General features: G+C 41.4%; 1 protein-coding gene across 1 annotated transcript in view; it reads left to right on the top strand.

The window, feature by feature from the left end:
• Positions 1-19,527, top strand: part of PTPN14 (protein tyrosine phosphatase non-receptor type 14) — a 65,868-nt gene extending 46,341 nt beyond the window's left edge. The window contains exons 11-18 of the mRNA XM_062489304.1: positions 1,489-1,567; positions 3,209-4,698; positions 7,332-7,475; positions 8,501-8,719; positions 12,019-12,147; positions 13,099-13,333; positions 15,317-15,480; positions 19,399-19,527. Coding sequence (XP_062345288.1) covers positions 1,489-1,567; positions 3,209-4,698; positions 7,332-7,475; positions 8,501-8,719; positions 12,019-12,147; positions 13,099-13,333; positions 15,317-15,480; positions 19,399-19,527 — 2,589 coding nt within the window. The remainder of the gene's footprint in view (positions 1-1,488; positions 1,568-3,208; positions 4,699-7,331; positions 7,476-8,500; positions 8,720-12,018; positions 12,148-13,098; positions 13,334-15,316; positions 15,481-19,398) is intronic.
• The last annotated feature ends 7,234 nt before the right edge of the window (positions 19,528-26,761 follow it).

Below are 26,761 nucleotides of genomic sequence, written 5' to 3'. Positions count from 1 at the left end.
ACCCAGCAATGTTGCTTTTCCAGAAAAACCCCCTCAGTGTAGGAGATATTAATATAATGGTATGTTTAATTACCTGATTAAAAAAAAAAAATCCAAGTCATCATTAATTTGGATATTGTTGTTCTCCAGACCACAGGGTTCTCTTTTTTCAAAGGAGGCAGATGGGCCTTAGAAATAAAAATTCCAAATTTTTTGCAGATACCTTTCATAACATCTGTCACAAAGAAAACTGTCTGCTCCAGGTGTATGCATTCTTAGTAGAAGCCACTTCTCTTTCCTTCCACTTTTCCTCTGCCCTCCATTTGTTAGGCTTTCCAGCATCTCTGTTAGTTCCAGGCTCAGCTCCTCTACTAAAATTGTCAACTGCAATCTCCTTGGCCCAGGTTGTTCAGTGAGACTAGGGTTTTATACCTTTGGAAGTGATTCTTGTAGCAAAAATACTTCTTGCTGTTTTCCAGCTCTGGTTTAACACAGCTGTTTTGTATGCAAGAATTCATACTGATCTCAGTGGTTCTTTGATTCTCATTCCTTCTAACCATTTACATAGAAAATGTAAATCTTACCCCTTCCCCACCCCTCTTTGCTAGCAAACTTGCATGGTGCTCATTTGGTGCATGTGCATGAAAAGGCAGATTATGTGGGTTTTTTGCCTTGGGCATCCACAATTTTCCTTAATAGTTTGAACAGAGTGAATCAGCCTGGATGGGAAGCCCTTATTCTGCTGCTAATGAAGACATATTCATGAGACAGGAGTGTCTTCCTTGTCTTTCTGCTTACTCCATATATTGAAATATGTTTTTATAAACTTTGCTCAGTGACACCAGATAGGACATTGCAGTGCAGGTGACAAAGTAGAATTGCAAAACATGACAGTTTACCAAGGGACAAAGCTGGGGAATATGGCATCAGCTCTTATTTATTTTCTGAAAATTATCCTGCTGATTTAATGCTGAATTTCCCCCTCTGAAATTTGCATTTAAAAAACAATTCTTTCAGTGCAGATTATTGGAGTAAATTCAAATTCATTATCTAAGGAATTCAATGTTCATGTAATTTACAGAGTTCTTTTAATTCCATATGTGGTCCTATTGCTTGTATAACAGTGTCCTAAGTCCTTGAATTTGTTCCATGTCTGCTTTTGTCCTGATTAGGTGTCTGTTCTGTTTGGGTTTAATTCTTCAAGGGCAAGGGCTTTTAATAAAAATGTGAAGAATTTTAAAAGAGCTGAAATTGTGGATGTTGTTTTCTGAAGTGGTTGAACTTAAAGTGGTCTTAACTGGTCAGTTTTGGGCTCTGTAAGAAAATTTAGCAAGCAATTTACAAAAAGTTATTCTCTGTTCTACAAGGAACTGCCAAGATGTGTTTTTGGCTGGGTAAGAAAGGGCAGTATTCAGTGAAAGGGCACAGAACCATTTTTCCTGTTTCAGCTGCAAAATTGTAGCAAATGGAGTTCTAATGCTTTTTTATTCCCTTGTGCTTTTGTTTCAGCCAAGACAGCATCCTTTTATACTGCCTCCTATGCATGTCCAGTGTGGAGAACACTACACTGAAACACATAATTCACAAGGTACTTAGAGCATGTATTTTCCCTTTAATGTACTTCAATTTTATGTGTATGCAAAGAAGCTCCTAAGCCTTATGTCTAGATTTATGTCATCATGGTCAAATGGAAGCTGCTGCTGCAGGAGAATTAGCAGTTTTATAGTTAATGTTGCAGTAAGTTTTCTGTTTGAAGTCCAATTTCAGTTTTCAAATTTCCCTAAAATATCTGCGTATGATTATATGGACCTTAAACTTGGTATTCCAGTTCAGTGAGCTGAAAAAATAATTTCTAAAGGGAGTATGATGGCTGTACTCAAAGGCAGTGCCAGCTGGGGCCAGGGAGAGAAACTGAGTGAGGTAAAAGGAGACAGTGAAAAGCTTTTACTGTAGGAGAAATCATAATGTTCTGTCCATGAAACTGTATCTGCAGACAACCTTTTCTGCAGATTTTTCACCACCATCTGCCTGCATTGTTAGCCTTACAGACACAAGGAGTGTTAACTTATTTTTACTTCCATGTTTGACAAATAAATTCTTGAAGAGGTTATGCCAGGTTACTTTGATCAGGTCTGGGAATGGAGCCCAGCCCCTAAACAGCTTGAGTCTCGCACCCTTAATCACCCCACCTTTTGGAATACATGTAGCAGGTCTGTTAGGCTGCTGTTCTTTGCAGTTCGTGAGAGGTACAGTTGAGGTGCTCTCACCAGCAGAGAAACTCTCAATCATACCCGTTAGCGTTTTGGGTTGTGGGGTGTGACTATTTTTAAGGTAGAATTTGGTAAGTTTTGAAAGGAGCCATTTAGCAGAGTTCCTTGCATACAGTAGACTTGACTTAGTGGCTACTACTGTTCTACTATGAAGGTGAGGCTGTGAAGGATATTCTCAATTTTAGAAGAATTGTAAAATCCCCTCAGTTTTACAACAGACTTTTCTACATTTTCAAAGAAACAGCTGATTTCAGAGTTTGGAAGGCTATTACTCTTTTCTTACAAGATTTTAAACAAGGACAGTATTGCAGTAAAGCTGTGATCCAAGATACGACCTTTACTGTCTTGATTTCCTCTCAGGTATGCTTTGCTGGAGTATTTAACATTCTGTAGTGCATCTGTAGGGTGTTGGGTTTTTTTGTTGTCGTCGTTTTTTTTTTTTTTCTTTCTTGCTCTGATCGCCCAAATGTGTCTTACTTCAGATCCTCAAAATTGTTGATTGGTCTAATAACAAGTAGGATTTCCTACTGCTACCCTGACTCTCAGCCAGCCATGTATCAACAGGAGAGACAAGAGAATTTTTCAGGTTAACCATATGCTTGCAGTGCTGGAGTTTTAAGGTGCCAGCAGCAGTGAACCCTTTCACGATGCTGAGGGCGGAGATGCCCCTTTATTATTCCTTGCCACCTTAGGCAAAAACACTTCCTCTCTTTCCCCTTTCATGCTTCCCACAAGGATCTGAACTACTACCATATTTTACTAAGTGTTGGGACTGTTTATGTTGGTAGCTCTGCTTTAGTTCTATTTCAGTGGCTCAAGGATGCTCCCGAGACCAAACATTCCCTGCACTTGTGCCCTAAACTGTCTCTGTACTCACTGGTGTAGACTGCATTTGAAGTTTTGTTAACAGTGAATTTGTGGGTTAAAATTGTCAACATTTCTCTCTCTACTCTACACAGATAGCATTTTCCATGGAAATGAAGAAACTTTCTACTGTAGGTCTCAGACCAGTTTGGATAGGTGTCCAATGGACTTCAGCTACTTGAATGGTAATGGACCCAATGGGAGTGTATGCAGTGCCCACAGCATGAACTCCCTCAATCGCTCACAGAACTTCATCCAGGCATCTCCAATGTCCTCAAATCTGAGCATCCCGGGAAGTGACATCATGAGAGCAGACTATATTCCCAGCCACAGACACAGTGCAATCATCGTCCCGTCTTACAGGCCAACTCCGGATTACGAAACTGTCATGAGGCAAATGAAGAGAGGGGTGATCCAGATGGATAGCCAAAGTCAGTCTTTGAGGAATCTCAATATTGGAAACACACACGCTTACAACCAGCCAGAAGACCTAGTTTACAGCCAGCCCGAGATCCGAGAGAGGCACCCTTACACGATCGCCTACGGGCCCCAGGGGGGCGGCTACAACAAGCCCGTGGCACCGTCTGACCAAATGAACCCTAACAACGCCGCTCAGAATAAGACGGCAGCCAGCGCCATATCCCACACGGTCAGCACCCCAGAGCTGGCCAACATGCAGCTGCAGGGCAGCCAGAGCTACAACGCCACCCACATGCTGAAGAACTATCTCTTCAGACCCCCGCCTCCCTACCCGCGCCCCCGCCCTGCCACCAGCACGCCCGACCTGGCCAGCCATCGGCACAAGTACGTCAGCGGCAGCAGCCCTGACCTGGTCACTCGCAAGGTGCAGCTCTCGGTGAAAACCTTCCAGGAGGACAGCTCGCCCGTGGTGCGCCAGTCGCTGCAGGAGGTCAGCGAGCCCCTCATGGCCGTGAAGCACCACGCGGCGGTGAACAAGCGCCACAGCCTGGAGGTCATCAGCAATATGGTGCGGGGGATAGAAGCCATGGCCTTGAAAACGCTGAACGCCCCTCTGCCCCGCAGGAACACTTTGCGGGAGCAGGTGCAGCCGGAAGAGTCTGCTCAGATGGGGCACGAAGTTCAGCAAGTCCCTCATTACCACCACAAAAAGACATTTTCTGATGCCACAATGCTGATACACAGCAGTGAAAGCGAAGAGGAAGAAGAAACGCAAGAATCTGTGTCCCGGATAGCAGCCCTCCATGAGAACATGGAGTACAGTGCTCAGCTGCAAGCTGCCTTGGCTAGAATACCAAATAAACCTCCTCCAGAGTACCCTGGGCCTCGTAAAAGTGTCAGCAACGGAGCACTGAGGCAGGACCACGTCAGCATTTCCGTGGCTGTAGCCAGGGCCAAGGCCATGAGGCCAGGGCCTTCCAAAGCCACCAGTGTCTCTCGAACTGATCAAGTGGCAATAAATGGGTCCTCACTGGGGCCCTCTATCTCGGAGCCTGACCTCACCAGTGTGAAGGAGCGGGTCAAGAAAGAACCGGTCAAGGAAAGGCCTGTGTCTGAAATGTTTTCTATCGAGGACAGCATTATAGAAAGAGAGATCATGATGAGGGTAAGTGCCTTCCTCTGTTGCAGTGGCTTCTTGGAAATTAGTAATCACCCAGGTCAACTTCCATACCAGAAAACTGTTGGGTCAGTGAACTGCAGGGAATGTGTGGGTGGGAAGCTGTGGATTTACTTAAAGTTGGGAATTGTGATATTAAGTGCCGCAATTTGGTTTGGTGGGCCATTCAGGGGGTTGATCCCATGCACTCTTTGGGCTTGTCTGTTGCCTCAGCTGTGACTCTTTAGCTGCTGGCCAGACCTGTGTCTGATCCAGCTGAGGATGCCACCACCCTGGCAGCAGTGCTGGCTGGAGGTAGGTGGCAGGGCGGGCAGCTGGGGTTGGGGAGGCTGATGGCAAATTTCCCCTTGATGCCTGCTTCCCTTTAGGATTTGAGGGCAGGGTGAGTCTGGAATGCGTTTGCCAAGATGGTTGGGAGCCACTGGTGCTTTATTCCTCCTTTGCAAGGGTGTCAGGTGAAGTATCACTTAACATAATGGCAACTTGGGCTTTTTTTCAAATGGTCATTAATTCCCTTCCTCCCACTTTTTGACATAGTTATCTGAATAAAGCCCAGTTAGCCCTAGAATATAGATTGTTGGTTTTGCCAGTAACTGAGGAACTGGATATCTAAATATAGAAGCAGCAGATGTAGAGGCTGTGTGGTTGAGCATCTGGGTTGTTTATTTTGTTAAAAATGCACTCAAGTATGAGAAGTACGATTCTGTTAAATTTGGAACAAATTTAAAATGAAAAGTATTTAAAGGCAATGACAGAAATATGAGGGGTTCTTATCACTTAGTGACCTACATATATACCTGGTGTAGTGCTCTGAGAGTGCAACTGCAGTCACAGAAACACAACTGTATGCTGCAGTTCTTATTTATAGCACTGAGGGCTGAAAAAAACCCAATTCCTGAAACAAATTAATAAAGCACTGAAATGGTCCAAAGTAGGAAAGAGTTTGTAGTGTACTAGATCAATGACTTGCTAGATTTAAATACTACTGTATATTCAAAGAAATTTTCTAAACATGTCCGTTGTCATTCTTGTACACTGGGCATCCTTAGACTGACGTAACTGTTAGCAGTACAACCTGAGCTACTAAATTGTAACATGGAGACTGAGTTTAGTGCTTCACAATTCCTAAACTTCAAATGTAAAATAGGTACTTGACTATAAATTGTGATTTTTCATTAATGAATAGATGTTGACATAATAACAGGCATGCATATGCTCTTTTGATCTTCTGAGGAGAGAAAAATTAGTGGAAAGCAGGTGTCTGCAGGATTTTAGGATGGAAATGAAGGTGACTTAGAGGTCTTAGATATTTGAATATTCTTCCTCTGCAATAGCCTTTCAGATAATTTGGTCAAAAGGTCCTTTATTTGTTGTTTAGAAAGTAAAGGGGTAGCCTTAGCATTAAGCTTTTAAGGCAGTTTCAGCCTGGATCAGGAATCTTGACATGTGTGGACCTCCCTTTTGTCACAGGAATCAGGTGTTATATTAATGGTGATTTGGTGACCTTGATCTGTTAAGCAGACTTTCTTCTCTTTCACCTTTGAAGTAGTAAAAAATAATATAATTCCCAAACAAAGAAAAAATATTTGCAATTTTCCTGCTTTCTTCAAGTATGTAAAGAAGTCATAGTGGGTTTGGATGTTTGGGTTTTTTTTTTTTTGCTTAGTGCTCTTGAGGAGCCCAGTGGTAAGGAAAAAGCTCACAAGCTTTTGAAAAACCAAGACATTTACATATGTCTGAGGGCATTCAAGTTCAGTTGTGTGTTTCTAGGAGCTGAGCTTGGCCCATCTGGTGACCACAGCTTCCATATGTGTGCTGAGAACCAGGCACCCCTTCTGCTTATCCCTCATTCCAAATCCAGCAGAAAGAGCTGTTAAGGAAATGGAATAAAATATTCCTAATTTGGGTACTTCTGGAGATGCTCTGTCTTTTTTGCTGCAACTCCCAGTGGCATAAGGAGGGGGCAGCAGGATGAATTTTAAATTCATGCTCTGTTTCTCCATGTCATACCATAATATGATTCATGAATATGATAAATAATATCCCTCCCTGGCTGCTATTGCTTTCAGTTTCTGGGACATGCGAGCTCAGTTTTTAGTGCAGAATACATCACAGGTGCTGTTTGAATCACCATAAAAGCTGAGTGCATCAGAAGACTGCTCATTTTAAGCATTACCATCACAGAAGAGAAACAATGGCCTGTGTTTTACTGTTTGTTGCTATAGATTGAAATTCTGCTTTTCAAAAGATGCCTCAGGTATCTTGGCTTTGGTAGCGCTACTTTAATGTAACAGGGTGATGCTTTGTGTGTCCTGCATTCAGAATAATGTCTGCAGGAAAATGCTTGAGATTGTATTTGTGTGTCTTTTGGTGGCATGTAAACTGTATTACATGCTGGGATTGCTTCTTTGAAATTAAAATTCTGTGCTCATGTAGGAGCAGGCCTTTGAGGAATAACAGGAAGACTAGAGGTTGTATTTGAATTTACGATGCTAATGGTGATCATCTGCATTCCTTGGCCAGAGAGTTGCAGATTTTGGAGATTAAAAAAACATTCCAGCATTTTACTGGCATTATAAATAATCACACAGAGATGAAAACGTGCCTTTTCTTGCCAAAAGAATCTAGAAAAGCAGAAGATGGCAGGCCTGGAGGCCCAGAAGAGGCCCTTGATGTTGGCAGCACTGAACGGACTCTCAGTTGCTAGGGTTCCAGTGCCGGAGGACAGCCAGGATGAAGTCACCAAGGTGCCAATGGATGAGAGGGTAAGATGGAGCCTCATGAAATGTTACTTATTCGCTTTGTTCCCAGCAGCATGAAGTACCTAAAATACTAAAATTTGATTTAAAATGTGAGAAAAAAATATTCTCATAAGTTTTCAGAGCCATTAATGCAAAAGGTCTGTGGTAACATTGGTATGTCTTTGAATGCAGGCAAAGCATCAAATGTCTCGAACATTTACTGAAGTCCTTGAAAATGGAGGCTGTTCTCTGTTTCACCTGACTGTACAATGTCTTATAAGATCAATCTGTAAATCTAACACTTTGCACATTTTTCACTTCATCGGGTGAAGTTCTGCAGCGCTCACCCACAGATACTGTTTTCCATGTCCTGATACAGATAAGGAATTTAGTTAATGTCTCTAATGGGATTAAATTTTTAAAAAAAGAAGTTGTTTGCCTCCTGACGGTTGCACACATGGGTGTGTGTGTGTGTACATGGAATTTCAAATATTAAAAACAGTTGCTGCTGTTAAGATTTGAGAAGCAAATTTACAAAGAATCTTTGTGGTTTTCTGGATAGAAATTTGCAGCCTTGTGTTGTCTGGTACCCAGGGAGTAGCACTTCACCTCCACCTTGTCTGTATGTGGGGCTGTGTTCAACCACAGACGTTGCATCTTTGTGAGTTAGGCAGTATTTTGAAAATGTGGACCACATCACACTCCTTGCAGTACGATCTTCTTCCTAGGGAAAAAAAAAATTAAAATATCTATTATGTTGAAATCATTTACTGAACCATAGTGAAATTCTTACTGAACCAAGATTATTTACACAGGTTTGTTTTTTATGCAATCAGTCTTCAAAAACGGACTGTAAAAATGTAAAATTTGCCAGTGGTTTCACTTAGTAGAAAGAAGTGTGTCATATTTCCTCAGATAAGTGCAGAAGGAGTGAGTGAGAGAATGCTATGGCTGTGTATTTGAATTCAAAGAATGGAAGGATGGGTCTAGTGGTAAAAGTTCTTCCCAGAAGCATTAACGGGTTGGTGCTCCTTTCTGTTAAATCCTAGTGCAAAATCTTGAGGAGGAAGCTGGAGGAGGGGATGGTGTTTACAGAGTACGAGCAGATTCCAAAGAAAAAGGCAGATGGGATCTTCACCACTGCTGCCCTGCCTGAAAACACGGAGCGCAATCGCATCAGGGAGGTCATTCCTTATGAGGAGAACCGAGTGGAACTGGTGCCGACCAAAGAAAACAATACAGGCTACATCAACGCTTCACACATCAAGGTAAAAGCTTGCTTGAGTTTTGCTTGGCAAACGAAGCTTCGTTTGCATTTCTGGCTGCACAGCAGCATCCTCTGTACCTCTGAAGCTTCTGAAAAGTTTCGGATGCATCCTCGTACCTTTGTGCACCAGCATGGGCATCTCTAAAGTCCCCTATTAACTAACATGCATAAGTTGATTTAACTGCTGGAGGCTGGGAAGTCAATTTAGAGAGGCATCCTGGCCTTTCTGTGCTCACCTCTGCCAGCTTGTTGTGGAATGACTCTACTGGTTAGTGTAGAAAGGGGTGCCTTTTTTCTCAGCTCATGAGAATGCATTAGAACAGCCCCAATATCTGCAGTGTGATAAAGAATTTTTTTGAAGTATGTGCTGACCTTACCAACAAGATCCCTGCCTCTTTGACGGGAAACTACATTGAACTTCCATGTTTCAAATTATGTTTTCAACAAGCAACATCAGATTTCATGTTAATTCAATGTAGAAATAACTAAAGATACAAACTGACTGTATTTACAAGCATGGTCAATTTTAACAGTGAACAGTGTTCCAGTGACAGCAGATGCTTGTTTTTCTTTAAGGTTCCAGCAGTATTTGCAATGTCCACTGTTGGCTTTTGCTGTACCCTAAGAGAAGTAACAGAAATCTTCTGCATCAGATGGCAGAGTCTGTTGTAAGAGAGAGTTTTCTCATTGTCAAAATCCAAATTAAAAAGAAATAGTTAAAAAATAATTAATTTAACAGGATGTTTTATTCATATTTTCCTTGAGTAAAAGCCTTTTAAAAGTTTAAAGAGACTTGGTGGCCTTGGCTGTGATTTACAGTGTTAAAACCTGGTAATTCAAAACAATTTCTGAACCAGAGTCCTGGCAGTTTGTCACTTTGCCGCATTGTCTGGTAGGAAGCAGATACTGAGTTTCTGCATAATGAGACATTGCTATGATGATGAATTTCTGAACCCCAAATTTTCTACCTAAAAAATAGGTGGAGAAAAAAGAAGATGATACTCCTAAATGATGCTCTTTTCCCTGGCCAGTTTTGAGCCCACGTTTTATCTTGTGTGTCACTGTTGGACACAGACACATCTCATGTCAGTGGAGCACCCAGGAGCAGGCAGCAGTGTTTTGATGCCTGACAGAGGGCCTTGGCAGGGCTTCCCTCTCGCACTCAGAGCAGCGCTTTCAGAAGCCAAGCAGATGTGCTTTTGCTTAGAAGGTGAAATTGCATCTGTGAAATTTACCTCAGCAGCACAGTGTGTGACTGTGTTTTCAGCCCAATATTTAATTTTTAATTTCCTGCAGTTAGGGCATTAGAATGCAGTAAACATTCCAGGCATCCCATTCCCTTCAGACTATTTATGGGCCTTTCATGTCATGTGCCAGAAAGCTTGGACCAGAAGTCAGTAGACAAAGAAAACTCCTCTGTCATCCTGATAAGATCCATTTGTGGAGGATGCCAGCTCCCACTGCTTGGTCTGCAAGTCCCAGTTTTACAATAATTCTTTTCTTATTTGCCGTGGATCATTGCTGTTAAGATACAAAGAATATCACCTATACCAAAGAGAAAAATTGTAATTGCATTTATGGTTTAAGCACAAAGATTTTTATGAGCACTTCATCTGACTGTTTGTGTCAGGTCAGTATTGACTTAAAAAGCTCAGTAACACTGTACTACTGCAGACTATCCAAGCAGAGGATGCTGCTTAGGGCTGGGCAGTTTGCTTTAATTCTCATCTAGTACAAGAACTTAACAAGTCTACCAGCATTGGTCTTGCAGTTTTTAACCATCATTCAAAAAAGAAAATGCCGCATAGTATGAAATAAAGGAGCTAATGTACAGGTTGGAACAGTGAAGTGAGAAACTTGTTATACAAAACCTATGTTATTTACAGGTGTAAAACCCCAAGCAACTCAGCTTAATAAACAGCTGTTTGACTAACAAATAAATTGCTTTTATTTCTGGAAGTGTATTCAAAGACTTGTACCTCAAGCACAGTATGTGGTTGAACCTGTCAGAGTTATTGATTGTTCCTCATTGCGTTGTCTGCCAGTATGTTGATATTTATGGGTGTGTCAGCATTTTTGTTGTAAATCTTCTTCTCTGGGATTTATAACTTTGGGAGAAGTGGCTCAGGGCTAATAAACAGAATTAGGAGGCCTTAGCCTGAGAAGGAAAAATATTTCAACTTTCCAAAATAACCAGTTCTTCTGGTAAGCATATTATTGAAATGATATGTAGAAGTTCTAAAAGCACTTCGTTTTTTTATCTAAAATGTTAGAAAAAAAAATTGTGAGCCTTTTCTGATGTATAGCAATTTATTTGTCATAAAATTATGATTTTTTTTTATACACAAGTGATTTTTTTTTTTAATTGCCTCTGTCATTTAAACAAAGCAGTGTTTTATACTGGCTGACTACAACGTAATGCTGGCTCTGTTCAGGGCACTACAGAATTTACAGTTTGAAAATAATTTCATTACATGTCATGCAAATACACAAATATTTCTGTAAGATGTGGTTGGTAAACCAACTGTGTGTTGGGAAATAGATTTGTATGACTACAGCTTTGGGTAATTTTAAATATCTCATGGGCATGGTCTGAAAGCCATTTGATGTGCTGGATTTACTTTATGGTAGTTTTCAAGTTCTAAACTGAAAAGTCTGAGGTGAGTAAGGAAGAGTAACTTGAAATAAAGCCTGTCTTGATCCATCTCTAGCTGGCAACAGGCCTATCAAGCTCTATTATGTGCAGAGTGTGGGTATAGCTGCATCTTCTAGGGATGGCTTGGCCTCATCTTCAACAGTGACCAGTGTAGGAAGAGGCTGTTTAATAAATCACTTTTGTCTGAACGGAAGATAATTGAGGGAGGTTATTCCTTTTTAATGCATGTAGGCACTTCCTCTGGTCCTCAGCTTTTTTTTCATCCTGGGTCACCAAGCCCAGGGATGTCACTCAGCTGCTTACTTGTACTCAGGGCCTAAAAAAAAAAAAAAATCCCTTTTTTTTAATTTGGTTTGTTGCTGGGTTTTTTTTCCCTGTATGATCCAGATGCACTGGCAAGAAAGATGGATGTCATTTAGCCAAAGCTTTATGGGTATGGGCATCAATAAAGGATGTGGAATCACTGGAGGTTATGTTTTGTCAGATTTGCTCTTATCAAAAGGATGATTGTTGTCCATAATTTTGACCAAAAGTATAAGAAAAAAGAAGTAAATGTTTCACTGTAGTTTCTTTTGTTTAAAAGGCAGTTTTGGCACCAGTGCTGCTAAGAATTCAGGCACTGACTCTTTTTCCCTTTCTCCCAGGTGACTGTAGGTGGAGAGGAGTGGCACTACATTGCTACCCAAGGGCCCCTGCCACACACATGCCATGACTTCTGGCAGATGGTGTGGGAACAGGGGGTGAATGTTATAGCCATGGTCACAGCTGAAGAGGTACGTGAAGTCACAGAATAGTTCTTTCTGATGTGAGCCAATCTCCTGTTATCATCACTTCCCACTCCAGTAACCTGTTTTTTCTATCAACATCCCCTTTTCCTCTGGCTCTGTTTGAACATATGCCTGTATTGCTCTCATACTATGCTTCCTAACTTTCTAACACTCAGTTTGGCAAGTGCTAAAGCAAAACAAGCAGGAGCCCTCCTTCCCTCTGCTTGGTCCAAGCCAAACAAAGATGTTTCCATTGGAATGTGAGAGCTCTGAATTTGCTCCTGGTTAAAATGACAGAGATTTCCACACCGTCCAAGGCCAGTTCTGTATCCCATCACTCTTATCAGCTGAAAAGAGACCAGAAGCTGTTGTTTCCATAGAAGTGTCCATCTAAAAAAAAAAAAAAAGTAAAAAAATAAAAAACCCAAACAAAAACATCCCACAACTTTTTTATTCTTATGCCAAGCAAAACAGTTATTCCTATTGTAATCTAAGAAATGTGTGCTATGTTGTAAAAACTGGCACATGTTGTTAACTTACACCGCATTCAAGTTTATGCCTGGTTGCTTTCAGCAAACACAGGGAGTAGCAGAGCACATGAAGTCACTGTCCAGTTCCCAAGGCTGATCAAGAACAGACACTTAAAAGCTTCTGAAGGGATTCTCCTTCTATTTAAAGGAGAGTCTTCCCCAGGAGGAGAATATTTACGATGGTGTTGTAGGCAGTAGCTGTCTTTTGTCATGAGATGAGTCTTCAAGCAGTTTTACTCTTAAAAATATTACATGGCTGAGAGGTTAAAGTTTCAGTGCATATTTTCTTTACTTTGCAGGATGCTCCTTACTCTTGTGGTGCTTTAAAATAAGAATACTTGGCTTATCCAGAGAGTTTTACGCCCTTTGTTTGTAGAGAATTATAATTTCAGAAATGAATGGTTTTTTGTCTTGTTTTGTTATCAAGGAGGGAGGAAGAAGTAAGAGCCATCGTTACTGGCCTAAACTGGGCTCTAAGCACAGCTCAGCCACTTACGGGAAATTCAAGGTGACCACCAAGTTCCGCACAGACTCTGGCTGCTTTGCAACTACTGGTCTGAAGGTCAAGCACCTTCTCTCAGGACAAGAGAGGACAGTGTGGCATTTGCAGTATACTGACTGGCCAGACCACGGGTGTCCAGAAGAAGTCCAAGGCTTTTTATGTAAGTTTTATTTATTTTGTATGATGCATCAAGAAAAAGATTGCTCACACTGGATGCAGTTCACTGTACCTAGTTACAGCTGGGGTTGATATCAAGTGGTTGTTGCTGTGGGGTACACAGGCCTCAGCTAGGTTGTACTTTGCTGCAATTTGGAGATAAAAAAAAAGGTGGAATTCCAGAGGTAGGAGCTGAGGTGATTAGCAGGAGGAAAAATCCAAGGCAGCAGCAGTGCCAAAAACTCAAGAAATTGGAAGTAATGGGATACTTCTGCTGGCTGACCTGTCGGTGTAAGTTACTGCCATTACCCAACTACCTAATAAATGTAGGAGATAATAGGCTGCGCACAAATGTGATTAGAAAGGTCTGGGTGAGAGAGGATCAGTTGCTATTGAAATACAGTGCATCTCCTCCAGCCTTCCTTTTTGCAAAAGAGCAGAGGGCTCTATCACACATGCAGTAAGTGTCAACTCACTGCCACCCTTGTAACCACACGTACCCAGACAATGCTTAAGGGCCTCCCCAATTGCATGTGGTCCTGGTTCATGCATTTCTGAAAATACAACAATTATATTACTCTGTAATGTGTTAATAACACTTCCTGATTCTTACCAAGTAATAAGCACTCCCATATTAAGTAATAGGAATTAAACCATTATTTAACTTAAGATGCATCTCTGGCACTACAGTAGGGAATGATGCAGAAATCTCTAAATTACCACTGAAGGTGTGTGTACATAGTATACTGATGTGTTCGAGATGCCTGCCCTCTTAGTTCCTGAAAGTTTTGCAGCTGCAGTGGAGCTCTGTGGTAGCTAAGTCCTCTCTCAGGAAGAGCCATTAGTTCTACTTCAGTCTTGCCACAGCTACACTCCTTTAGTGATGCATTCTCCTTTGTATGGTACATGCTGGATGCAAATAGTGTGTGCTCCTTTCCCCAGATCTGTCACCAAGGCAAAAAATAAAAAATGACATTTCAGCTTCAGCAAAGGAGTACCAGGGAATCTGTCTTCAAGGAAAAGTTATTACCCAATTCCTCGATTGTTTCATACTTTGTTTCTCCTACCAACCCCTGTAGCTGTGGTTGGGCATGGCAGTAATTGGAACCTGATTGTCCTCATTTCCTCTCTCCCATTTTTTGCCACCACTTACAGTTCCATGTCCCTATGTGCATTAAAATGCAGCTTTTCTGATGTTGGTAGGCCACCAAGTCCCATCCTGCCTTTGGGGAGAGGACAGCTGGGGCTGCAGTGCCCTGACACCTAGGGTCAGAGCAGGAGAGTTCAGCTCAGGTCTCACTTCCCACTTGGAGTGCTGAGAAGCCAAGCCAGCTTCCAGCATGTGAGGTTCTCAGCATGGTCTGACAGCAGGATGTGTTGCATGATGCTGGGACAGTCACATAAGGCAGCTGTTCCTGAGTTCCAAGCTTTCTACAAATGTCTTCAGGGAAAACAAAGCAGTGATCTCCCAGAAGAGCTTGTAGCTATTGAGAAACAAACCCTGAGCAGAAAGCTGGGGGGAGATTCTGTCACAGTCTAGAAGGGAGAAGGGAGAGAGGAATCAGGGCAGATGGAATCAGGACTCGCTTCCCCATCTGATACTGGCTTTGTCAGGCAGTAGTTTCAATGGGACTTAGCTGTTGTTTTGATCCCAGCCTGTTAATAGCAGGAATTGCTGTAAGTAATGTCTAGAATCATCTGCTTAGGGGACCTGGAGATTTGCAAGGGGGAAAACAGAATTTAATTTTTTTAAAGAACTGTTTAATTTAAAGAGATTCCCAAGTAGTAATTGACACCCAGCTGGTACTTGCTGGATGCAGTGCTGTTCAGTGCACCCTGGCCAAGATAATTACCATGTTGTGAAAAAATGTAAATTATTGCCACTTTGACAAAGAATAACTTTCCCACATTCTTTTCCCCTCCCCTCCTAATTTTTACATTTAGACATGTAGATGTTTGCAACCTTGCCTGCTTTTTCCTCTTGCAGCTTACTTGGAGGAGATTCAGTCAGTGCGTCGGCACACCAACAGCGTGCTGGACAGCAGCAACTCCTGCAACCCTCCCATCGTGGTCCACTGCAGTGCAGGCGTGGGCAGGACTGGAGTGGTGATCCTGACAGAGCTCATGATCGGCTGCTTGGAGCATAATGAAGTAAGTCAGCTTCTTTTACAAGCCCTGAGCTCGCCCCTTGGCTGACTGGCTCCATTTCTGAGGTCGAAATTGAAAGGCCTTTCTTTCTACTACCTTTGTGAGCAAGACAAGGACCTTAAATGTGACAGGCAGAGATTCCCCATGGCAGTGTACTTGCTGTAGTTTACTGTGTGGTTGATATTACGCATTTTTTATTAGAATTATTTTAATACATTCAAAGCTAGGGCTTTCTTCTCTCTTTTAAGAATTCATACCTATATTTAATTGAAAGTCTAGAGACAATATATTTACAAGCACTACCTGAGAAAGGCTAGAGAATAATGTCCTTGCTTTTTTAACTAAGTTTTCTGCTCTCTAAATTCTCTCACTGGGCTCCTTCCTCTCTCTTGTAATCTCACCTGGAATGAAACTTAACTGTGTTTTAAGATTAAGTGTATTTATGTATTCCTGTGGGGAATAGGGCTTTAGGATTTGCAGCCAGCATTATGAGTAACACAGTCTGGAGTTAAGAACAGGAGCCCCAGTAGAGCAACATGGGTAGCAACTTAATTGTCATCTGTCACTGGTAAACTGTCTAGGAAGAGCATCACATCTTGACTAACAATGTGCCACACAGTTTTCATGACAACTGTTTAAATCAGGGATTTATTTTGGCAAAGAGAATGCTCAAGGACCAAATCTGCTTGTAGAGATAAGAATGCAGCAAGAATGACAGATACGTATCTTCTGCCCCTCCCAATAATCAGCCACTGGGTGAGTTCAGGGAAGACTGAGTACTCCAGCAGTTCATCATTCTGGAGTTGTACACATGACTCCTACAGATCCTGGGCTCAGATCATCTGGGACAAATCTCCAACTCTGCTTGGACTTCATCGAAGGGGTAGCTGTCCTGTAGATCTGTGTCACAGCTGACACTTTCTTCTTTTGCTTTTTATTTGGGGGAGAAGGGGAAAGGAGGAGGTGTATCCTGGCCAAGAAAGGGCCCACACGGATGTGCCTTGGGAATCCAGCAGCCTCCCAGTGCTGACTGCTGCTCAGTAGCTGCTCTGGTGTGGGGCAATGGCTCTGACTCTTGACCCTGCTTGACTTTCCTTATGCACTGATGCATGGAAGTGACTGCTCCTGTTGTTCACATAGCAGCCACGAAATTTCTGCATGCCAGGGGAAAGCTGGAGAATAGAAAGAGCCATCCTGAATTGCTTGTGAACATCAGTGCAGCTGTGTCTGCTTTACAGCACCCTCTGTGTGTGCACAGAAGCAAAGTCCAAGGGTTGTGCAACAGAGTCTGGCCATCTCAGTTTTCAGAAGTCACCCTTTGGGCAAAGAGTAGCTTTGGCACCTCAACATCTAAGCATGGGGGTGAGCCTTGACATCATTCATATGAGTTTTCATCAGCTTGACTAGGACCGGATGGTAGTGCTCAATAATAAGAGATTTCTCTCATGTCCCTTAATTAAAGCATTATTTTGTCTTGATTAATAATGAAAATTATCATTAAAATAAATACAGTTTTCATTAAGGGCTTTGTTTCTCTGGATTGTACCAAGTTAATGTTTTTGGTTAGCTAGCACCTAATTTAAAAAAAAGATTCAAAATCTTTGCATTATGTTTTCAGTTTGTGACAGATTCTGCACAGAGGAGTTCCTTTTCATTTGTTTATTTTGTAGTAGAATTGGTTGGAGTTGTTTCCTGAAATAAAATTACCTATCACTTAAAATGTTTTAGGAACTGGTTTTCACAGAAGCGTCCTAGCAAGTAAAAGCATTAACATTTTAGCAGTGAAGAAAAGTAGGGAGGGAATTTGAAAATTTTGATAAAGAACATTTTGGAAAGCCTGCAGCAGTGCTGGAACAAAAATGAGAACTCTTGAGCCTGAGGTTTCAGGTTCAGGTAAAAAGCCATGTTTAATCAAATTCTATACAGCTTCAGTCACTGTGGCTTCTGGGCAATGGCTGGTTGAGTCTAAAGCTGTATCTCATTGCAGGGGTAGAGTTTCAGTAACTGCTGCACGGCAATAAATGTCACATCATTACATCCTTACTGCTGTAGACACATAGTACGAGAAAGTAATTGAGAACCTGCTCTATCAGCTTTTAGTCCAGACTTGGCACTGGGACATTTAACTCATGATTGCATCTACAGCATGCTTTCACATGGGAGGTCTTTGGTTTGGGAGGCAGAATTTAGTAGCATTTTTGTTTGTTCTGTTTGCAAGCGCCAGCTTAGCAAAGCATTAGGTGTAAATTTTTTTTTTTTTTTTTTTTGCGTACATTGTAATGAAGGTGAATTTAAGGATTCTCCTCATCTGGAATCCAATACTAAGCTGGTTATAAATAGCAAGGCTGAATAGGCAGGATGGAGTTTTCTTCCATTTCTGAGATAAGGCAAAGCCATCTCCATTTTCAGGAGGTGCATGGGTTGGTGTGTGCCCACTAAAAACCAATGAGCTGTCATGCAGCAAAAAGCTGAGAGAGGAACATTATGTGCAGCTCAAGACTGGCCTACATTTTTGTTATAGCTGTTCAGGTGAGATCAGGTTCCACATGACTCTGCTCAACAAGGACCATTTCATAAGCATCTGAGTCCACAGGGAGGTTGTCTCCAAGTTAGCCAAGTTAACTGGAAAGAGCTTCCATTTTTCTTCGTACCTGTTTGATAATAATATGACATTACTCATCCCAAGTACTTACACACATTGACTCTCCAGAGATGTCCTTTTATAACAGCTTGTTGGGGTATGTGGCATAATATTTGGCCTTGTTTTTAGAAAGTGATAGCCTATGAGTTAATGCTTGTTTACATGGGATGGAGATTCTGAGTTTTATATACATGGACAGAAATGGATATGCAGCGTGACTTTTATTTTAAACTTTCCAGGAAACTTCAGATGTGCCTGGAAGCAGATTCCATGCTCAGTTGGGCCTCCAAGGGTTAGCAGCAATATCAGTCAAAAAACTTGCTAAGTTCCTCTCAGCGTTTCTGCAAGCAGGCATTACAAAGTGCAGTTTATGTTGCTGCCTGATAGGGCAGCTGTTCTTCAGTTTTATATCTTGAACTGCTTAAGAAGCTCCTCAAAAGCAGTGTGTATCTTAGTGCTCATGTTTACTGCTGCCATAGAAGGTTTGTGTCCCTCAGCTTGGCTCACATTACACGCTGTTTGAATTTGAGCCTGGCAGGCTGAACTTCATGGCTCAACAGCTTCTCAATAGCTCCTCGTGTACCTATTGTAACAGATAAAACACAACAGCATCACGGCTCCCTAAATGCCAGAAATCTGATGATAGCATCCTAATGTAACGTGCAGTGATTTCTAACGCTTCACCTCATGGGCCTCTGTTTCACAGAACTCATTTGCAAAAGAGTTCATGCCATTAAAGGCTGGCTGCGCCTGTTCAATGGGGTTAGGGCTGTGCCTTCCCAGTGGATTTCCTTTTCTGTGCCTACTTACTGTACTTTAATTCCTGCTGCAGAGCATTTTCAGGGCGTACAAGTGAGTTTCTTTTGTGTCAAACTAAACTGGAAGATGCCTTCTTGGAGAACCCCTAATATGTCCCAGTGGATAGTCAGTAGGTGGTAACAAACTTATGCTAGCCTGGAGTCTGCAAAACACCTGTTGTGGCTACTGGGTCCTTGTTTCACTTTACAGAGATATTTCTCCTGGAGTGTTATTTGCTAACATACACTTGGCCGTGGCAGATCAGATGCTGGAGCTTCTGGATCTTTTGGTGGCAATAAGTTCCCTTCCCCTTCAGTGAAAGGATCTGTATCTTTGCCTGCACATTTAATTTTGTCCACAGAACCTTTGTCTTCTATAACTATAGTATAGTTCCCTGTGCCAGATAACTGATATTTGAGACAGTGATTTCTTGGTTTAATGAACCCACATCCTTACGGGTTTTTTTTCCCTTTGCTTTACAGAAAATGGACGTTCCTGTGATGCTGAGACACCTGCGGGAGCAGAGAGTGTTTATGATCCAGACCATAGCCCAGTACAAATTTGTCTACCAAGTGCTCATACAATTCCTGCAAAACTCAAGACTTATTTAATCTTTTCAAACATCCCAGACCCAGCATTGTGGACCTGACTGAACCTTACTGATGAACAAGGGGAACTGTCTTGACAACACTGTGTGCATATATTGCACTTTTTAAAGTTGTCTTGAAAGTAAGGAATTATGGTTCTTTACTAGTCTCCCATGGATTATTTTATACAAGATATAATTTATTTTTCTTGGAATAACTTTTGAATTACGTTAATAACTCATAAACTTATAGTGAGTGACCTTCAAAGTGAACCACATTTAACATGACTGGTCTGCATCGTAACATGTCTGTAAGGAAAACAATCCTTTGTAAAGGTAGTTTGCTGGCTTTTATTTTGCTATACAGCTTCTGAAACCTACAGTTATTTGGCAGTGGGCTTTTTTTCATGTAAGGACGTTCTGGACCCAGTATTTGGCTTTCCTGGTAAAAACAAGACCTGCTAGATGCCAGCTACAGCTCTGTGTGAGTGGAAGCTGAGTGTGCACAGCATGGAGACCTGAGCTTCTGCACATGCAGCCAGGCACATCACAGAGGGCTCAAGCACAGGACATTGTGAGGACGGAGAGTTTTGGGTGCTAAACTGTTCAAATTCCAGAAGAATTACAGTTTTAGATTAGTCCTTGAAAAAAACCAGTATCGTATCCTTTTTAAGGAGGACTTTTGCCACTGTGTGCAACCCTTGAAGGGATTCATAAGAAGCAATGTAGGGTGAAGTGCAGTGACTTGCAACAGGCTGAAGTCAATTAATGATTCTTTCCAATAACTCTGGTGCTCTGAGAGTTGAACAACAGAGGATTTTCAACCAAATGTATCTGGAAAAAACTCCAAATCAAGCACCTTCTCACAAATTACACTGAAAGTATTATTGCCTTGAGGCTCACCCTGTGTAGAAAAGGAATCAGGCATCTCCAGTTGCCTTAGGCTTCATGCGTGAACTATTGTTGGATGGTTAGAGAAGGAATCAGGCTAGAGAGGTACCTTGCAGGTCTCTGGACTCAGCCCCACTCACCCCACTGCTGACTTTAAACTTGGATAGGCTTGTCCAGGGTCACATACAGTTTCAGAATTCTCAGGGGTGAAGATTTCACAGCCTCTCATTCAGTGGTGAATGCAGTTACTTTGTCATGGTGAAATCAACTTTCTCCGTATCCCTTCCCCAGGCACTTTTAATATTTTAATCCTACTGTTGCTTTTCTGTTGCATCCCCACCTCCAAACCCTCAATATACAAAGACCTAAGCCTACAAGAGCTCTTAATTTCAGCACTAAGGAGACTAAAATCAGTGAAGAGCCTAAACTAAAGCTCTCTACCAGAATGTTTCTTGAATGTGTTTAAAACTGCACTGTTGATTTGGTGCTCTGCAATACAGGCCTAACATGATGACAGAGTTTCTGGTGAAGACTTGTACTCACCAACAAATGGAAAGGAATTGTTTCACTGTAATACCTTGACCATGTTCTTTTTAGGTATCAGTTGAATTTTCAGTCAGCTTCAGTTTTCCTCTATTTTTTTCTGCCAGTGCCAACATATCTCTTGTTAAATTAGCAGCAACCATTTAAAGTCTTTTCAGCAGCATCTGCATGATAATTGCAGGGAGATGCTTTATATCTGGGAAAAAAGCCAAGGAATAAACCTTGAAGCAAAGCGTATTAAATTAGTTATCTTGTTATAACTTTTTGAATAATTTCCTAATGATGAATAAAGTTTGAACTCAAGAGCTGTCAAGTCCCATTGCTCCACTTGGATGTGAGAAGTAGAAAATCAGCAGGGAAAATAATCTGTTCTTATGTCTTATTATTCAGCTGCTCTTGGCTGAAATGTGTATTTCTGCTGCTACAATGAGCACAGGAAAGGTATTGCATAAAAGAGTGTGAAGAGCTGTGTTCGAAGAGAAGAAAATTAAACAAATGTATTTTTTATGCAAAGATGCATCATAGGTGTCTTAGAAAAACATTAATTAGAAAAAGGTACAAAAAATCCTTTCCAAATTAAGTCAGTGCCTATTAATGAGCCAAATAAGTGGCCATGTGGTAAACAGTCATTTCCAATTAACTCCTAATGTGGCTGGTATGGTTGACAGAGGCCAATGTGAGTCACTTTTTCCCTTTCATTGTCAAAGAATGGTAATTTTAAACTTTTCCTTTCATCTGACTTCAATGTATTTTTCCCTGCTAGATTTTATCTTGACTAGATCTGTTAATATCATAAGTGAATTGGGCTGGTGCATGTCTTCAGAGGTTCCTTTCCACCCCAGCTTACAAGCAGCCCTCAGCATGCTGATGTTTTATGGTTGAAATGTGATACAGTTTTGTAAGGGAAAAAATGAACCTTCTCACTTTGAACCTCTTGTAGTTTTATCAGGCCAGAATTGCTTGGGCAGTATTTCCTAACCTTTAGGGAGTGACAGGAAAATGCATTTTGCATCCAATTTTCTTAGTCATAGCAGGAATGAACACATGAGCCTTAAAGCAACAGTGCTGTTTAGTTTCTGTCCCACAGACTTTTAAACAGCAGAACCCTTGAGGAGAAAAGGGCAGTTTGGAGTTGCCGTTTGTTGTGTTGCATGCTTTTTAACATCAAAGCATGACAGTAGTTTGAGACCAGTTTCATTCATTTGGATTAAAGTCTGGATTGAAAAATCTCACAATGATTCATTAATTCATCACTGAATGGAATTTTGACCCAAGCAGTCTTCTCCCAGGGTACCCACCTTGTGGCCTGGCATGTTCAGCCTACACTTCTTGATGCTTCCCAAGAAAGAACTTGCCGCAGATGAGTAAGCCTGGTTTGGGCATCCATTGTGTCTGTTTTCCTTTTACTACGCTCTTCATCTGCATTTAATAACCTTTGCCTTTTTATTTTAAACTCTTACCAACTATAGTATTGAGGTGCTGGTTTCAGCTTTTTGGTTAAAGTTAGGGTCTGAGCATTTCATGCTTCCCATTGTTCGAGCAGGGATGGGACAGATGACAGCTGAGTTGTGACGCTGCTCAATGCTGTGGGGATCCTGTTTCTGTCCTCCTCCATCAGTCACACTGGAGCATGGTGGGCATCAGCTGCTCAGGTCCTACTTGTTCCAGGTCCTACAAAGGCTTGTTCTGGCACCTCTTGTCCTTGACTACCTGGGGAAAGATGAAGCTTGTTCCCACAAGCATTTTCCTATATAGGCATACAGAGATCCTAAATGCTCAGCCATATCAGAAGTTCCCTGAACTAATTTTAGCTGGCCGAAGACACATCTGAGAACTTACTCAGCCTATTGCCAGCACAGTCCTTGAAGTATATTGAAGTGCATTTCTGTTCTATTTATTTAAATCAGCTGCCTTAGCTACAGATATTATTAAATATTTGCATGATTTCAAAAGCTGGGGGTTTTTTAATTACTTTCTTGTAAACAAACAGAAATGCAAATGGCAAAACATAGACTTATTCATTCTTTTCCAACCTAAGTGCCTCAATAGTGCTTGTCATTGTCAGCCAGGACATAATTTTTTCATCCAATACCTGCTATGTCTGTGTAGTACACAAGCAACTTAAAAGAAATGTTGGTGGGCAATCTTGTACTTGGATATAGCACAGAAATCTGTAGGGAAAATTCAGCAGAGCTACTGACAATGCTGCGTTTCCAACAGCTGATTTCCCACTGGTCTCCTGGGAGAAGACGATGACTGAATTAGCTGTTGTCAGCCTCACTAACAGTTTGTGGTCTGTGTGCTCAGAAAGTGGAATCATCAGGCTAATCTCTGCTGTAGCAGCTCTTATGCACCACTGAGGGAGGTCTGAGTTAAATTTTGCTGCTTATCTTGGTGGATAAAAAAATGTTAGGCTGCCAGCCACAGCAGGAAATAAAGGCTGCATCACATTTGCAGGAGCAAACTCCTGAGCTGGCCATGAGAGGAAGGACTGCATGAAAACAGCCTTTGACCACTCTTCTACAAAATGAATATAAAGCTGCTGATGTATACTTCAAGACATACGGAGTTTGGGATAGGTTTTGATGCCAGTAAGAGAAAGGCTGCAAGTCCAGAACCCCAAAAGCAATTGTCCCCAGCTCACTCTTAGCCTTTTAGAGAGGTTTTCTAGTAGTATCTGGTGCTAAGGGATCTCTAGATGCCATCTAAGTCTTTAGAGAGAAGGACATTATACATGCAGCTGCTTGTAGGGCTTGGGATTTGAGGAAGGGAACAGATGGCTGTGGGGCAAACAAGATGGAGGTATTTACCATAAATAAACTATTGTTAAACTGTGAAACAAAACAGGGCACAGGTCAAAAATAGCAGTGTTTATATAAATATCTAAAGTAAATAAACTTAGAGTATCTTAGATTACAATTCCATTGGTTTCTCTCTGCTGTTTTTTGGCTGGCATTTCTCTGAAGTTTTTTTGCCTGTGCTTTATGTGCGCCCTCACCAAGTGTTTCCCACATGCTTTAATAACAGGACTTTGCCTTTGGAGAGTGAACTGGAAATCAGTGACAAATAGGAGCTTCCACTGGAGAATTCCAGCACTATATAACAGCAAGGGACGGACTACCACTGATTCACCTGGATAAGGATTCAGTGGTTGGACAGCCAGTTCCAGGTATTTCAGGGGTAGTGTTCCTTGATTAGGCAGGGAGGCAGAAAAGAGGAACGTTTCCCACAGACTGTTTCCATGTCAGGTTGAAGGGCAGCCCCTGACTTAGACAGTGGCTGGTAGTTGAGGAAGAAATAGGGATGTGTCTAGAAAAGGATGCTCAGCCCCTCTGGTGTACCTGTCAGCCAGTCCTTTAGGGGCTTCCTAAGGCCAAAGCTGTATCCTGCTCACTGTGGGTAGTACCTACTGATGGATCCATCTTCCATGAATCACAGTACCTTCTCTTCAGAAGCCATTTATTCCTCTGGCCTTCACAATGTCCTGTGCTGGTGAGTTCCACAACTTATTGACATAATGTGTAAGAACCTCTTTTTTGTGTATGCTAAATAAAAGTGTTTTCTTGCTTCTGCTTGGTCCTTAAAAGAAGCAAATATGTAGTGCCAGAAACACCGGTAATAGATGTTTATCTTGTTGAGGTTGTTCCATATGGAAAACTCATTTTCCTCACTAATAAAGTACCTTTCTTTGGATATTTTACAAAGGAAAAAGTTTACACATGCAGATGACTGTAATATTCCCATATGTTGTTGTGTGGAATGTGTTAAATGATATAACATGTTTTATGTCACTGGATTTTACTGTCCTGTTTTACTTCAGTATTGTGATGCCTCCCGTTTTATTTGTTCTGTAATTCTGTACCTGACAGTTGAGCACAAAACAGTGATCTGAATCTCACCACCTCATTGTATTTACACATTTTGTAGAGAAATGAGACATCAGTTATGTGTCCTTCCTGCCCCCAACCCCTCCTGTTTGGGCTGGATTTCTATGCTATTGAAACCCTTTAAAAAAAAAAAATCTATGCATGCTATTTTATATTCTAATGTATTATTCATATCAGTACATAAGCTTATGCTTGTCAGTTTTATTTTGTGTATAGAACTGATTACTTTTGACAGTATTTTTGCACTGTTTCTTTTCTTTCTCTTTTTATAATAAAAAGTTCTATCAGCATTAATTGACTGCAATAATTTTTTACCCCTTTCACTGCCTTTGTGTAAATAGTGTCTTACATGCTTCTGCGGATGTGAGAATGTCTTCAGTCTCTAAGGTTTTTTTGGTAAGGCTGTCCTTCATATTTACAGTATACAATAAACCTTTTTTTTTCAATGAAAACAATGTTTATGTTCTTTTCTGTACCCCAGTAAAGGGGTTTGTATTTGCACCTACCCCACTTGAGTTGGTTTCCCATGTTAAAGTGATAGGCACAGCCAAGGCCACAGTGAGCTTGGAATAACCTTCTGTGAATAGTAATCCAAGTTTCACAGGGGCCTGGCTTCCACTGGTGCCTCATGTTCAGCTAATCCAATTCTCTGGTGTTGAAGTGTGGTCTGGGCTCTGGACAGACTTGCTGAAGTAAAGGTGTTATTTCCCAGGACTAGAGTATATTTGACAAGACAAAGTTAGGATAAAAATAGTCAGCTAGTGCTCTCTTCCTAGGCTTGGCTGTAGTTAAATGGCCTTGGCTTTCCGGAATTGTAGATCTGGTGCAGTTTTATGTACACCAGCAACAACTGCTGGCTGGAGAGCAATGAAAGATTTCAGCAACATGAGCTGACAAACCCTTGTTCAAGCAGTTTTATTTTCAGAGCAGTGCTTACAAGAAAGAAAATACAATGAAGTTCTTAAGGGTGATGTGCTCTTTCTCATCATACTTCATAAGCTGTGAAAACAGTAAGGAATGGGCTGGTAATTCTATTATGCACCATATTTCAATTTTGATGGTAGAAGTTTACAGCTATGCTTTTTTCCCCCATCCTTAAAAGCAAACTCTTGCCATTGATCTAAGTGGAGAGAAAAAATCCTCTTGCTTTATATGTGGGTAGAGAAAGCGAAGTCATGGACTTCTTCCTCAGAAAGTGTTCCTCTTCCTCTCTTAAAAATAATTGTTAACATACTATTACAATAGTTGCAATCCACTGGAGGTGAAGGTGTGGCTGTAAGGAAATACAAGCTCTCCTCTGCACTAACTCACTTTAACTTGTAAAGGAGTCTAAAAAGCCAGAAGTTGCATAGTACAGGTCTTGTACAAGCCTTCAAGCTCCAACACAGGTGTAAGTATTTTCTGTACAAGACAAAGTCTTCGCTGTGATGAATCCTTATCTGCCAGGAGCAGTGATGGACCTGCAGATTAACTGGCTGAGGGAACATTGATGGCATTTCTGTAAAAGGTACAGAATCCATCACCCCATTTCCCCTCTCTCTCAGTTAAGCCACTGCAAATACAAATGATGCAAGAAAAAAAGGGAACGGGTACCAAACCACAACAGAAAAAGTAGGGCTTTTGCTAATTTGCCAGATTAAGCAAAACTATTTGGACAAAAGTACATACCACAAAACTATTGCACCTATTTAAGTGTACGAGTGGAATCGGGAAGGGCCAAGACCACTCTATTTACTTTACATAAATAAGATCCACACCAACATCCCTAAAGGAAAAAAATGGCCATTTTTGCACATGAGCCCATCAAAAGGCATAACCTTTAAGAAACCATGGATGCTTCCTTAAAAAGAAAAGGCAATTGTAGACGTGTGGAAGCTAGGCCTATGTGTGTTTGTCACTCCAATTATAGGACAGAACTGTGTTCATACTCTACCACTT

Source organism: Cinclus cinclus, chromosome 3, assembly GCF_963662255.1.
Source record: "Cinclus cinclus chromosome 3, bCinCin1.1, whole genome shotgun sequence".
Lineage (NCBI taxonomy): Eukaryota > Metazoa > Chordata > Aves > Passeriformes > Cinclidae > Cinclus > Cinclus cinclus.
This window is presented reverse-complemented; position numbering and strand designations above follow the sequence as displayed.